Genomic DNA, 13,257 nt, shown 5'->3' on the forward strand with positions numbered 1-13,257 from the left:
CAGTGTACGAGGGTTCCCTTTTCTCCACATCCTCTCCAACACTTTTTATTTCTCTTCTTGTCAATGATAGCCATTCTGACAGGTGTCAGATGATGTCTCATTGTAGCTTTGATTTGCATTTCCCTAATAATTAGTGATATCGAACATCTTTTCATGTATCTATTGGCCATCTGTATATCTTCTTTGGAAAAATGTCTTTTCATATCCTCTGCCCGTTTTTTTGATTGGGTTGTTTGCCTTTTTCTTGTTCAGTTGTGTGAGTTCTTTATATATTTTGGAAATTAACTTCTTGTTGGATATATGATTTTAAAATATTTTCTCCCAGTTGGTGGTTGCCTTTTTATTTGGTTCCTGCTTTCCTTTGCCTTACAGAATATTTTTAGTCTGATAAAGTCCCTTTTATTTATTTTTTCTTTTGTTTCCTTTGCCTGAGTGGACATGGTATTCAAAAAGATGCGGCTAAGACTGATGTCAAAGAGTGTACTGCCTACATTTTCTTGTAGGAGTTTTACGGTTTCAGGTCTTACCTTCAAGCCTTTAACCATTTTGAGTTAATTTTTGTGTGTGGTGTGGCTGTCCAGTTTTCCCAACGACATTTATTGAAGAGACTTTCCTTTCTCCATTGTATGTTCTTGGCTCCTCAGTCGAAGATCAGCTGTCTGTAGATGTGTGGTTTTATTTCTGGGCTTTCAGTTCTGTTCCATTGATCTGTGGGTCCGTTTTTATACCAGTCCCGTGCTGTTTTGATTACTGTAGCTTTGTAGTACGTTTTGAAGTCAGGGATTGTGATGCCTCCAGCTTCTTCTTTTTTCTCAGGATTGCTTTGGCTATTCAGGGTCTTTTGTCATTCCATATATATTTTTATGATTCTTTGTTCTGTTTCCGTGAAGAATGTCATTAGGGTTCTGATTGGGATTGCATTCAATCTGTAGATTGCTTTGGGTAGTATGGACATTTTAACTAGGTTTAGTCTTCCAATCCATGAGCATAGAATATCTTTCCATTTCTTCATGTCTTCTTCTATTTCTTTCAATAATGTCCTATAGTTTTCAGTGTATAGGTCTTTCACCTCTTTGGTTAAGTTTATTCCTAGGTATTTTATTCTTCTTGTTGTGGTTGCAAATGGGATTGTATTCTTAACTTCTCTTTCTGCTGGTTCGTTATTAGAGTATAGAAATGCAACTGATTTTTGTAAGCTGATTTTGTACCCTGCAACTTTGCTGTAGTTGATTATTTCTAACGGCTTTCTGGTGGGTTCTTTAGGGGTTTCCTATATATAGAATCACGTCCTCCACAAACAGTGAGAGTTTCACTTCTTCCTTTCCAATTTGGTGACAATCCTTTCTTACGTACTAAACTCAATAATTTTGGACCGACATGTGAGTGGGGCAGGCATCAGTGCCTCTTGGCATGAATGGCAAGTTCCTTCTCTGGTCTAGTCATCTGCAGGACCAACCTGGTGTTTTCATTTGTGGTTCTCTCTTTTTTTTGGTCACATACAAAGAAACAAGAAGACAGAGTAAACAACTTTGTTGCTCAGGGCCCAAACTTTAATGAACGTCCTCCAGAAGCCACGTCCTGGAAGGCAGCTTCGCCCTGAGCATGAACTGAATGCTTCATTGATTTACTCAGATATCCAGCTAATAGTTATTAAGCTCTGACCGAGTGTGATGCTGGTAGGCCCAGGGAGACAGAGATGAATGGGAAATTATTCTTGGTCTTAGAATGTGCAATGTGTTGTAGGAAAGATGACAAACGTGTTAAGAAGGAAGCATGGGGCCACCCTGGTGCCATAGTGGTTACATTCCCACACTCTGCTTTGGTGGCCTGGGGTTTGTGGGTTTGGATCCCAGGCGCAGACCTAGACATCATTTGTCAAGCCATGCTGTGGTGTCGTCCCACATACAAAATAGAGGAAGATTGGCAAAGATGTTAGCTCAGGGCCAATCTTCTTCACACACACACAAAAAGGAAGAAGAAGTAAACATGGCAAGGGGAAGTAGATGTGGACATAGAAAGCTGTGGAAACATCTCTGGGAGGACAGAGTGGGCATCAATGCTAGCTGGAGGGGCTGAGGAGCTGCATCCTGAGGAAGGCTCACCAGGAGGAGGCAGAGCAGGGTGGAAGAGTGTCTTGGTTCAGGCTGCTACAAAATACCATAGACGGGGGGCTTATAAACAACAGACATTTATTTCTCACAGTTCTGGAGGCTGGAAGTCCAGGATCAAGGTGCTGACAGATTTGGTGTGTGGCGAGAGCCCGTTTCCTGGTTCGCAGACATCCATCTCCTTGTGTCGTCACGTGGCCGAAGGGAGGGGGGAGCTCTCTGGGGTGTCTTTTATAAGGGCATTAATCCCATTCATGAGGGTTCCACCCTCACCACTTAATCACCTCCCAAAGGCCCCACCTCCTAATACTATCACACTAGGGGTTAGGATGTCAACATAGGAATTTGGCGGGGGGCGGGGGGGGGGGGCTGCATAAACATTCAGTCTACAGCAAAGAGCATTCCAGACGGAGGGAGCAGTCTGTGCGAAGTCACGGCAAAGGGAGCGATCTCGGCCCATTGAGGGGGCGCAAGTGTTGCTCTGTGGCTGGAGCCTGGGGAGGGGGTGTGTTGGGGGCTGATGGAGGAGTGGGGGGAGGGGAGGCAGGGGAGGAACAAGTAGCAGAAGACTTGAGTGCCCAGTCAAGGAGGATACAATGGAGAGCCGGCAGAGGTCTGTTTCAACAGGAGTCGAGGGATCCCACCATGTTTTGGAAGGAGCTTTCTGAAAGCCATGCAGAAGAAAGGGCAGAGGGAGGGAAGACAGGAGGCCAGGGGACCTCTTGGGGACTTATTCCAGAAGCCCACAGAGGACCTGACAAAGGCTGGGCAGAAGAAGGGCTCTGGCAGCAGCTGTGAGCTGTGAGCGTTGGCAGTGCGGGAGCGTGCAGGGAGGGGAGTGAAGAGTTAAATGTGGAGACCCCTTCAGATACGGGGCAGGGGGACCGGATTCCAGTCTGGGCGGGGGGCGGGGGTGCACGGTGGAAGAAACCAGCTGGAAGAAACCCACAGGGCTGTAGGTGTCTCTGCAAATGGGCGAGTCGGGGCTGGCATCCAGCCTGGCTCTTGGGGCCCAGCCTGACGGGGGCTGTGTCCACCTGGAAAGAAAGGAGGCATCTTTCTCTGATTTGCACAAGTGTGGCTGGCAGTGGCCCTAGAGAGCTGAGGTGAGCTCAGCTTTTAACCTGCTGAGTTTGAGGGCCTCTGGGAGGATGCAGATGTCTGAGAGGCAGTGGGTGGCAGCAGCCTCAGGGTGCTTAGAGGACTTGGGGACGCTCAGAATGACAGGATGGCGTGGCGGCAGCACCACCACCCTTCCTGCTTTTGCACACCTTTGGTTTCTCTCCCCGTATCTGCAATGCCCACCCCATGCAGCACTCTGACTTTAGATCTGCTCGTAAGAAGAACCTGGTCCCTACTGCCACCTCCAGCCTGAGCCTGGTCCCCAACGTCCCACAAACAACTCCTCCTGGGGGCTTTTCTCATGAGCCCTGGGCTTCCAAGGTGGCGCTGGAGGTGAGGATGACATCTTAGAGCTGGGGGTGGAGGGAGAAGGAAGGTGCATCGCAGTGCAGAGCCCTCGCTCACCTGGACGGCTGCCTCGGGGAGACGGCCAATCTCCAGCCCTCGGAGGGGTTTGTGCCTGCACACACATGCGTGCAGCTGGTGTGCACATGGGTGTGCTGAGCTGGGCGTGCACCTTCCACTCCATCCCGGTGCCCCAATCCTCAGCCCCTCCATCACAGCACACAGTCCTGCCTTTGACCCTCGGCCACGCTCCTGTCACAGTGCCAGCAGACCCCCAGCTTCCACTCTCTCCTCCGAGCTGCTAACTTTGGGTCGTACAGCACCAGGGATAATGTCTCTTAAGTGCATTCTTCCTAAGGAGCCTTAGGGCCAACCGAGGGTGAAGATGATGTCTAACCTGGCGGGGCACCGCCGGGGCCGAGCACGGAGCCTCACCCGTGCTTTGTCTCGGATGAAGGCTTGCTCAGTGAGCACGGACACAGCTGGGAAAGTGAAAGAGAGGGAGGTGGCCTTGGTCCTGCAAAAACGCAGGTGGACAGACATCAGAAGGTCCACCCTGGCTCGCATGAGGTCATTTTCTAACAGCTTCTGCAGGACAAAAGGCCCCTTTGCCCTGGCCACCAAACCACACGTCTGTCCTTAGTGTATCAGTCAGGAAGAGCCAGATGATGCCACAACAATAACTTAGCTCTGACATCTCAGTGGCCGAAAAAAACAAAGGACGACCAAAGCTACTGAGGAGGTGGAGGGGTGGAGGCATGCCTTCTGCACTCAGGGATCCAGGCTGACGAAGGCCCAGCCCAGGGAGCATTTGCTATGGCCAGAACAGAGACGGCTTGGAGAACTCAAACCCTCTCTTCTCTCTGGCCAAGAAATGGCACAGGTCCCTCCTCCTCATAGCCCCTTGGCCAGAACTAGTCACAGGGCCCTGCCTCGCTGCAAGGGAGGCTGCTGAGGGAGGTCCTTCTGTGCCCAGAGAGGACAGGAGAGCCAGACGTTGGTGAACACTGGTAAAGTCTACCATACTTACTCACGCCTGTTTCGGGAAAATTCTATGGTTGAGTGGATGCCTTTCTTGCCTCTACGTAGTGCTTTCCACTTAATTACAACACTTCTACCAGGTGTTACCCCACTCTCTGCTTGGATTCCTCTAGTGATGGGGAACTCACCCCTCATTTTCCACACAGATAAATCCAACTGTGGACAGCCTGACTCCTACAAAGTTCTTCCTGCTATTCAGCTGGCATCATCCACCTGTTGGCCCCCAGTTCATCCTTGGGGCTCAGAGAACAAACTGACTTCTTTTTCCTGCATTGCTTGGGTGCTCTGGATCGCTTCCTTCTAGACTTTCCTTCTCTAAGTCCAACAGCCCTGTAGCGGCCCAGCCCCCACCTGCCTGGTGGGTCTCCTCTTCACTCACCATCCTCTGTCACCCTAGGAGCCCCAAGTCCTGAACTGCAGACCTGGGCAGTGGAAGGGGTGTGGACAGCTGGGGTGGGGAGCCTTGGGCAGACCCCCTACTGCAGACCCTCAGCTTGGGGCACTTCTGGGAGGGGCAGGGTGACGTTGATTCATTGTGTCTAAACCCCCTACCACCTTCATGCCTGTGCTGGCGTAAAACTTATAACGCTGCCCTGGGTGTTATCTCTTCTTTCTTTTGTCATTTTAGCCCCCTGCAATGCATGGAATGTTTGCGTCCCCCCAAATTCATCTGTTGGGATCCTAACCCCCAATGTGATGGTACTGGGAGGTGGGGCCTTTGGGAGGTACTCAGGTTAAGAGGGTGGTGCCCTCCTGAATGAGATTAGTGCCTTACAAAAGCGGCCCCGAGAGTTCCCTGGCTCCTTCCGACATGTGAGGACACAGGGGAACACAGCCGCCTATGAACCAGGAAGGGGGCCCTCACCTGACACCACATCTGCCCGCACCTTCACCTTGGACTTCCAGCCTCCAGAACTGTGAGAAATAAATGTCTGTTGTTTACAAGGACCCCGGGCTGTGATACTCTGTTACAGCAGCCGAACAGACTAAGACAGCCTTTTTCTTCATTGATCACCAAGCAATGTCATTAAGCTCCTGGGAAGCATTATTTCTGGGGCTATGTTAGTGAACAAACTTCTTATCACCACCTTTGAGGTGGGCTTCAGCATTGGTGATTGGGCAGACTCCCTATTTTTGAGAGTTTTTAAGGTTTTTTCTTTCTTTTTTCTTTTTCTTTCTCTTTTGTTTTGTGAGGAAGATTGGCCTTGAGCTAACATCTGTTGCCAATCTTCCTCTATTAGTATGTGGGACGCCTCCACAGTGTGGCTTGATGAGCAGTGTGTAGGTCCTGACCAGGATCCAAACCCATGAACCCCAGGCTGCTGAAGCAGAGCTGGGGAACTTAACCACTACACCATCTGCCTGCCCCTAGGTTTTGTTTTCAACACTTTTTTTCCCTGCCAAACTTCTATTTGAGATCATGGGCTATTGTGGTCGCCATCTAATTTGCTGTCATCTGAACGTCCTTTTCACTGCCAATGTATGGGGAAATAGGTGGGTTTACATTGTAGGTAGGCTGAGCAAAGAAGTGTTCCTTTTTATGGGGCCTGGGTGGAATTTTGGGGGTGTCCAGGTCAAGAAGAAAATTCCGGTCGGCATCTTCCATAACGTCCCCGTTCTGCTTGCATTTTGCCCTGGCCGAGAGCAGAAAGCTTGCAGCAAAACAAAGAGGCCCTTTTGTGGCGACGTCCGCTACCTGGAGTCGACTGCACCCCGTTGCTGTGCGGTCCTGGATCCGGCGCAGCTGGGAGCCTGGTCTGCTAGAGAAATCAGGATGGAAAGGGCTCCGCCGCGCCTTCGCTCCCTGAACTTCGGGAGAACCGCAGAATCCGTGTCCTCCAGGCTGGTGGGGGAGGGGAGATCTCTGGTTTAGATTAACGGGAGGATCCATCATGCCAGAAGGTCAATATTTACCTTGGCTTCGGCTTGATGTGTATTTACTTCTCCGTTCGGTGGCTCTCTGCTGACTTCAGCAGAAGCGAAGCTCTGCTTTTTGTCTGCCGAAGAGGATGCTGACCGATATTTTCTTATCAGAAAGGTCTGGAAACAAAGTTGCGGAGGAGCCCGCTTCTCTGATGTAGCCTGGAGGGTGGGGGGAGCCCGGGTTGGGGGGGGCTGTCTTCTTCCACCAGGAAATCTAATCCCTCTTTGTACAAACCACCCCGTTTCTCAGGCGCTTTTGAACTTACAGAAGGGGGGGAGGGGCACGGGATCCCGGACACGTGGCTTCATCTCTCATCTCTGAAAAATGGGGCGATGACAGCTCTTGCGTATCCGTGTCAGAGTTGCGCTGGGCGGTGGAGGAGGGGGGCTCGGTGAAGCCCCCCGACCCTTATTTGTCCAGTTTCCGTTTTAGCCAGGTTCCAGGGGTGGTGAGATCGCCGAGGGTCCCCAAGGAAGCGAGGAGGAAGGAGCCGATGCCACAACCTGGGTCCCACCCCAAGCCTTTACCGCTCCATTTCTCAGGCCCCCGGGGACAGTGGCTTCTGCCTCAACTGAAGCCGAACACGTCCTGGGACAGCGGCAGGCGCAGTTTTCAAATACAGAGACGAGCGCTTGTGTGGAAAGCGGGTCAGAGGCCACGGGGCGCACCAGACCCCCCCCCAGGGCCCCGCCCGTCCTTTATTCCTGGGCTGCTCGAACTTTGCCACTTTCACCACCACAAGTATGTCTTGTCTTGAAAAATACCACCACGGCACATTCAACTCAATAATATTCCCAGGTTTGTTTTAAAATAAAGTTTTAATTGTTGACTGTGGAGTAAGATGTACCCCGTTTATCCTGGGGCTCCAAGTGTCATCTGAGAAAGCTCCCGGCACCCCCAGGTAGGAGCCTCCTGGCCGGGCCCACCCTGGGGGTTTGAGAAGGGCTATGTTCTTCAATTTTATCCCTCACCAAAGCCTTGCAAAGAGTAATAACGAAGCTTTGCTGAGCGTTATGTGTCAGGGGCACCATTCCAAACACTTTAGATGAGTGTGTCATTGAGTTCTTTAGCAAACCCGGACGTTAGGGGCCGTTATTATTCTTCTGATTTTACAGATGAGGATGCTCAGAGAGGTTAGGTAGTGTGTACCAGGTCACACAGCTATTATGCATTTGGAGGTGGACTATACTAACTGGTGCTCCCGTGGGGACTTTAGGTTGGGATGCTACAGAATCCTTCTCCCTTCTTCTTGGCTCCCACGACCCCACTGGTGTGTGCTGCAGCTGAAAATCTTGCCTACAAGAGTGATGGCTCCATAAGGTTGGGAACATCCTCAGCCACCTTGGAGACGGGAGTGGAGGATGAAGCGAAAAGTGAAGGGAAAGGCCAGAACTGGCAAGGGCTTCAGAGACAAGCCAATCCACTCTTCACTTTACAAATGAAGACACTGGGGAGGACCAGAGAGGGAAGAGGCTTTACTCCAGGTCACCCAGCAAGTCAGTGGGGCAGCTGGGAGCAGACCTGGGCTTCTGGGTCTGGGTGGTGTGAGTGAGATCATATTTCTCTTCCTGATTTTATGCATCTTGCTCTTTTTATCCCTCGCCGTCTAAATGGAACCTCTTGTTTGCAGAACGTTTATCCAGACTGCTTGCTTTCTTTTGAAGGCAAAAAGGCCATCATAACGCTTCCTAAAGAACAGCGTAAGGACCTTGAGGGTGACAACCATGTTATCTGCTTCTCTAACAGCCTTTGCAGCACCCAACATGGGGCTGGACACACAGAGGTTTCCCGGCGAACATTCAGGGGGCCAGAGGGACTTTATTGTCCCAGATGTGAAGAGGGGGACGCAACTCAAGACGGCTGCCTCAGTCCTGAAGTTTCTGGGATGGATTAATTGTCTTCCTAAAGCTTTTCATGCTAAAGAATCCTGCAGTCTCTGGGGCAGTGTTACCCCTTCCTCTCTTCCGCCCCTCTAGCTTGGGTGCAGCCCTTGGCACCAGAAACATGCATTTAAGATAAAAACTAAATTCTTGTTCCCTTACTGTAATGCCTGCCAGCAAAAAGCCAATTTCAAGCGACAAGGAATTTCTCTGGTCTTTAAGATCTCATTATGCAAGTAAAGGAGGGAGGGAGAAAGACAGAATGCTTACAGATTCCTGGGGGGGGGGGGGGTATGACCTCATCTTTTATTGGGTTTTGGCCGACTGCCCAAGGAGCACAGTTCAGATTCCTTTTGGGGGAGGCACTGAAAATCCCCTGATAACCCAAATTCTCCAAATCTTTTAGGCCTTGAGAAAGGGATGGAGGACGAGATGAAGGAAGTGGTCCTAGGTTGAAGTTACAGCGGACAGGGGGCTGTCTGTTGGAGATGAACTCTATCCATCCCGGTTCCTGGTGACCCAAGACTTTGGAAGTGTGCAAGTTCTGTTCAAAAGGCCCGTCAGGATCTGAGGGGTTTGATGGGTAAGGAAGGGTAGTTTGGGAAGAGGGTGAAGCAGGTTGGATGTGATATCTTGGGATATGATACATACTCAAAAGGGTCCAGATGGGAGATGTACACATGGGGACATGTTGAGATATATAAACAAGATGGCAAATGCCACAGGAGTGGGCCTTTCCCTCCACATTTTCAACAGCCTTCCACATTTCAACTGCCTTCCTCTAACAACAGTCCCGCAACTCTTTCACAAAATGTGTTGAAGCCCATTAACCACTTCCATATTCGATGGCTTCTCTCCAGTCCTATGGGCATTTTACAGACCGGGAGCGCCCCACTGTTAGCAGGGGCACAGACGGCCCCAGGGCGTCCGCCAGTCCCTAGGATGCTTTTGGGAGAATCAGAAAAAGACTCCCAACTTGGGGAGTAGAGCCCAGGCTGGAAGCAGGTCCCACCTGTCCCCTGTGCGGGGTACAGCCCTGTGGGGATCCCGCAGCCCAGAGAAGATCAATCTGGGGCCAGGCTGGCCGTCTGGCCGTGGGCCCAGTGTGTGATCTGGGACTCAGCTTTTCCATCCTAAGAGGTGGGTTCTTCCCCCAGCTCTTTTCCACATCCGATGCCTCACGAATCGGTGGGGACAACTTCTCACCCCACATCAGTGCTTCCCTCATCACAGGAGGCGAAGGGGAGAGGATTCTGGGGCAGGCTGACCATGCAATGGTTCGGTCCAAAGAGCCCTGGACAACGAGTGGGTATTTTTCTGGCTTAAATTTTTTGAGCCTCAGTTTCCACTTCTGAAAAATGGGAGTGGTACCTCCTAACACGCAGGGCCATGTTGCGGAGATTAAACAACTTGGCCCCGGCGAAACTGCCAGGCACAGGGCGGGGGCTCCACAAGCGTTTGTGGGCTCGAATCGCCTTTGCTTGCGAAAGTTCTAGAAAGCGTGCGTGCGGGATCCCAGGCGCAAGGTCTGCCTCTCCGGGCACGAGGGACCCCCTGCGGAGCTGGAACCCGGGCTCAGCGGCCACGGCGCCTCCTGGGCCCCGGACCGCCGAGGGTTAATGAGAAAGCCCCACGCCCCCTTTGACGGCGCAGAGCCCACCTCGCCGAATTTGAAAAGGCGGCCCCGGCGCGGCGTGGGCGCCCCCCGACTCCTCGGCTCGGCCCCGGCTCGCTCGCTCGCTCTGCGCCGGCGGGGGCGCGGGTTCGGGCCGGCCGCGCTGCGCTCTCGCCCGTCCTGCGCCCGGGCCTCCGGGGCCCCGCGGCGGCCGCGCAAGATGAAGCTGGCCCTGCTCCTGCCCTGGGCGTGCTGCTGCCTCTGCGGCTCGGCGCTGGCCACCGGCTTCCTCTACCCCTTCCCGGCCGCAGCCCTGCCGCAGCACGGCTACCCCGAGCCGGCCGCCGGCTCCCCGGGCAGCGGCTACGCGGGCCGCCGGTGAGCGCGAGGGGCGGTGGGGCCCGGGGGCGCGCGGGAGGGGGGCTTGGGGCAGTGGGACTGGGGGCCGGGGACGCGGGACGGCCGAGGACTGGGGGGCTGTGGACTCGGGGCGACGGGGCTGGGGGTCGGGGGCTGGGGATCGGGGTGGTCCGGGGCTGGGGGCGCCGGGCGGAGGGACTGAAGGTGCGGGGCTGGGACTGCGGTGGGCTTCGGCCGCGCCCGCCCTCTCTCTTCCTTTCCGTGCTCTCCCACCCTTCGCCCCTTCGGCTCCCGGCTCCGAGCGGAGGTGGCTCCAACCTGCGGCGGGGGCGCGCGGAGGGGGCGCGCGGCGGGGCGACCGCGGCTCGCCGGTGCTCGGTGGCTGCGTCCCGGGACGTTGCCCGGCTCACGTGGCTCCGCCAAGCTCACCTGCGCGGCCCGGCTTTGTGTTGGGAAGCAGGTCCCGGGGCTGCCAAGGCCGGGTGCCCCGTCGCTCCTGTCGGCCGCCCGGGGACACTGGAGGGGCGATTCCGTTCGGTCTTTGGGGCTGGGGCCACAGGGGCCTCGGCTGCGGCTCGCTAGCCACCTGGGGGCATGGAAGCCGCCGCGATCGATGCATCCGCGGTGGGGTCGGAGGAGCAGCGGGGTCACCGCGGGACCCACGACGGCCTCCGCCGCCGCCGGCAGGTGGCGCCCTGGCCACCCCGGGACGGTTAGGGGAGCGTGTCCTCGCCCCGCCGTTGCCTTCCCCCAGAAAACGCGAAAGCATGCGAATGAGAGCTGCCGAGCGCCTCGTTTGCCGCGATAGCCTTCTAGAACACACACCTGCGTTCGTACCCTCCGTCTCTTTGGATCCTGGAACCACTCCGGGGTTTGCTGTTGAGTATTATCTTTCCGCTAACCGAGGAGAGGTCCCCAAGTCGGTGGCAGCTCAGGACCCACCTCCTGTCTTGTTTCTCCAAATCCTGTGCTTTCCAGGGCACCCACTGCCATCTTTACGGAGGAAGGCCAGAGACAGGTCCCGGTTTTTTCTCCTCCTGGGTGTTTACCAAACGCGAGAGGGCTACGCCGATGAACACGGGCGATGTCTTGTGGCCGGGAGACGGGCATGCGTCGTGCTGGGAAGAACGAACACTTCATGGCCGGATAAGGCGAGACTCAGAAAAGCATAAAAGTGCTTCTGGAAGCTTTGCATGCAACTTTATGTCCCTCATTTTGTTTGGAAATACTCACCCAAGACTTCTGTTGGTGTTAATTCTCCCAACACCGACAGTAGTGTGGCCTCTGCTCGCTTCCATGTGAGAGTAGTCTATAAAATAGGGTTCTCAAGTTACAGAATGATATGGCTAACATCATCTCATTTATGGAAAAAAGTCTTATGTATACTTAGGTATATGAATGCCCAGGAAAACGTTTGTAGGACACCCTTTCCGACAGTTACCTATAGAGAGACCTGGAGCTGGACCAGGGGAGAGAGTAAAGAGGGCTCCTGTGTTTTTCCTGTCTCTGCTTGTGTCTGGTTTGCATGTTTGGCAAGGAGCATATGTTCCTGTATTACTTTTGTAATTAGAAAGTGTAGGAAGGGAAAAAAGGCTCCCGCAGCCTGGAATGTGCATGCCGCGGGGAGCCAGCCGTGAAGTCTGTGAAGGGAGGGAGTGACTGGGGACCAGGCTGCTGGCGTCCGGTGGACTGGAACTCAGGGACGTCCACAGAAACCTTGAAGGGATGGGTTTATCATAAATAGAAAGTGGCCCAAACAAATGTGGTTGTCTTCCAGAACTCTTCCCACCAGGATGGGAGCAGGGAGAAGGTGTAATTAGGTTCAGGAAGGATCCGGCTGAATCTGTGGGAAATGGATTCCCGAATAGGATACGAGAAGGTGTTAAGGGGGCTCGGAGAAGGTTCCAGATGCTTGAGACGGATGCTCCAGAGGGTAACTGAGCCCTTCCACGGAAAGCCCAGCGTGGGCAATGCAGGCTTGAGCTGGCCCGGGTGTCACATGTTCGTGTGTCTCATGAGCCATCAGTCACAGGTGGCCCATGTCCTTGAAATTCAAGAGCCCTGGGAGCAGAGGGCTTGGGGACAGCCCATGACACAGCGCTCTTCACAGCTTTAGCTGCATACATGTGTTTGCAGTGGCTTGGTCTCCGTTGATGGGCAAAGCAACAGAGCTGTTTCTTGATAAATAACCTTTGTTTATTCCGTGGTTGTTGTGCCCGTTGGCGTCTGAATTTTGGATGTGCTCTGTGTTCTCCTTTCTGTGTGTGTGTGTGTGTGTATGTTTGCATGTGTGCCTGCCTGCGCACACCCTCCTGGGCCGGGCGTCTGGGTGTGACGTGCTGGGGGCCTCTTGCCTTACCCTGGTCACCTGTGTCAGAAGCCCAGGGTGGACCCCTCTGTTTAAGCTATTTTTGCAAAGAAGAAGAGGACCCATATTCCTTAGAGGCCTGTTTCCAGTAGAATCTTGCAGCCCCACGTGTGGACCGCTAATGGTTTTTGTGAGCCACAGAGTTCAGATGCCAAATAAAAGTTGAAGGGAAATGCACTGGTGATTGCCTGGAGGGCTGCGCGAGGATGGAGCGCCCAGCTCCCCGCCCCAGTTCTTCCGTTCCACCCTAGTAAGGATAATGGGATAATGCGTTTGGGAAACTCTTCAAAGTATGCAAATCTCACTCATTTCCCTCCCGTCCTCCCTCCTTCCTGTCTCTTTCCCTCCCTGCCCCCCTCCCCTCCCCCCTCCCTTCCACAGATGTTTATTAGGGGTCTTGTCTGTTGTCTCCTCCTTTATACCTCTATGTCCCACCCTGAAGAGGCCAAAACGGCAGTGAGTGACAGGGCGCAAGGGGTGGGCCTGCCCCCATC

The 13,257-nt window shown here is 53.7% G+C and overlaps 1 protein-coding gene across 2 annotated transcripts in view; it reads left to right on the forward strand.

Moving 5' to 3' along the window:
• Positions 1 to 9,966: 9,966 nt before the first annotated feature.
• Positions 9,967 to 13,257, forward strand: part of COL26A1 (collagen type XXVI alpha 1 chain) — a 159,728-nt gene continuing 156,437 nt past the window's right edge. The window contains exon 1 of one of the 2 annotated variants that reach the window (XM_023655385.2): positions 9,967 to 10,413. In XM_023655385.2, coding sequence (XP_023511153.2) covers positions 10,040 to 10,413 — 374 coding nt within the window. In that variant the 5' untranslated portion in view covers positions 9,967 to 10,039. The remainder of the gene's footprint in view (positions 10,414 to 13,257) is intronic. The other variant, XM_023655386.2, reaches the window with a different exon arrangement.

The sequence above is a fragment of the Equus caballus genome, chromosome 13 (genome assembly GCF_041296265.1).
Source record: "Equus caballus isolate H_3958 breed thoroughbred chromosome 13, TB-T2T, whole genome shotgun sequence".
Taxonomy (NCBI): Eukaryota; Metazoa; Chordata; class Mammalia; order Perissodactyla; family Equidae; genus Equus; species Equus caballus.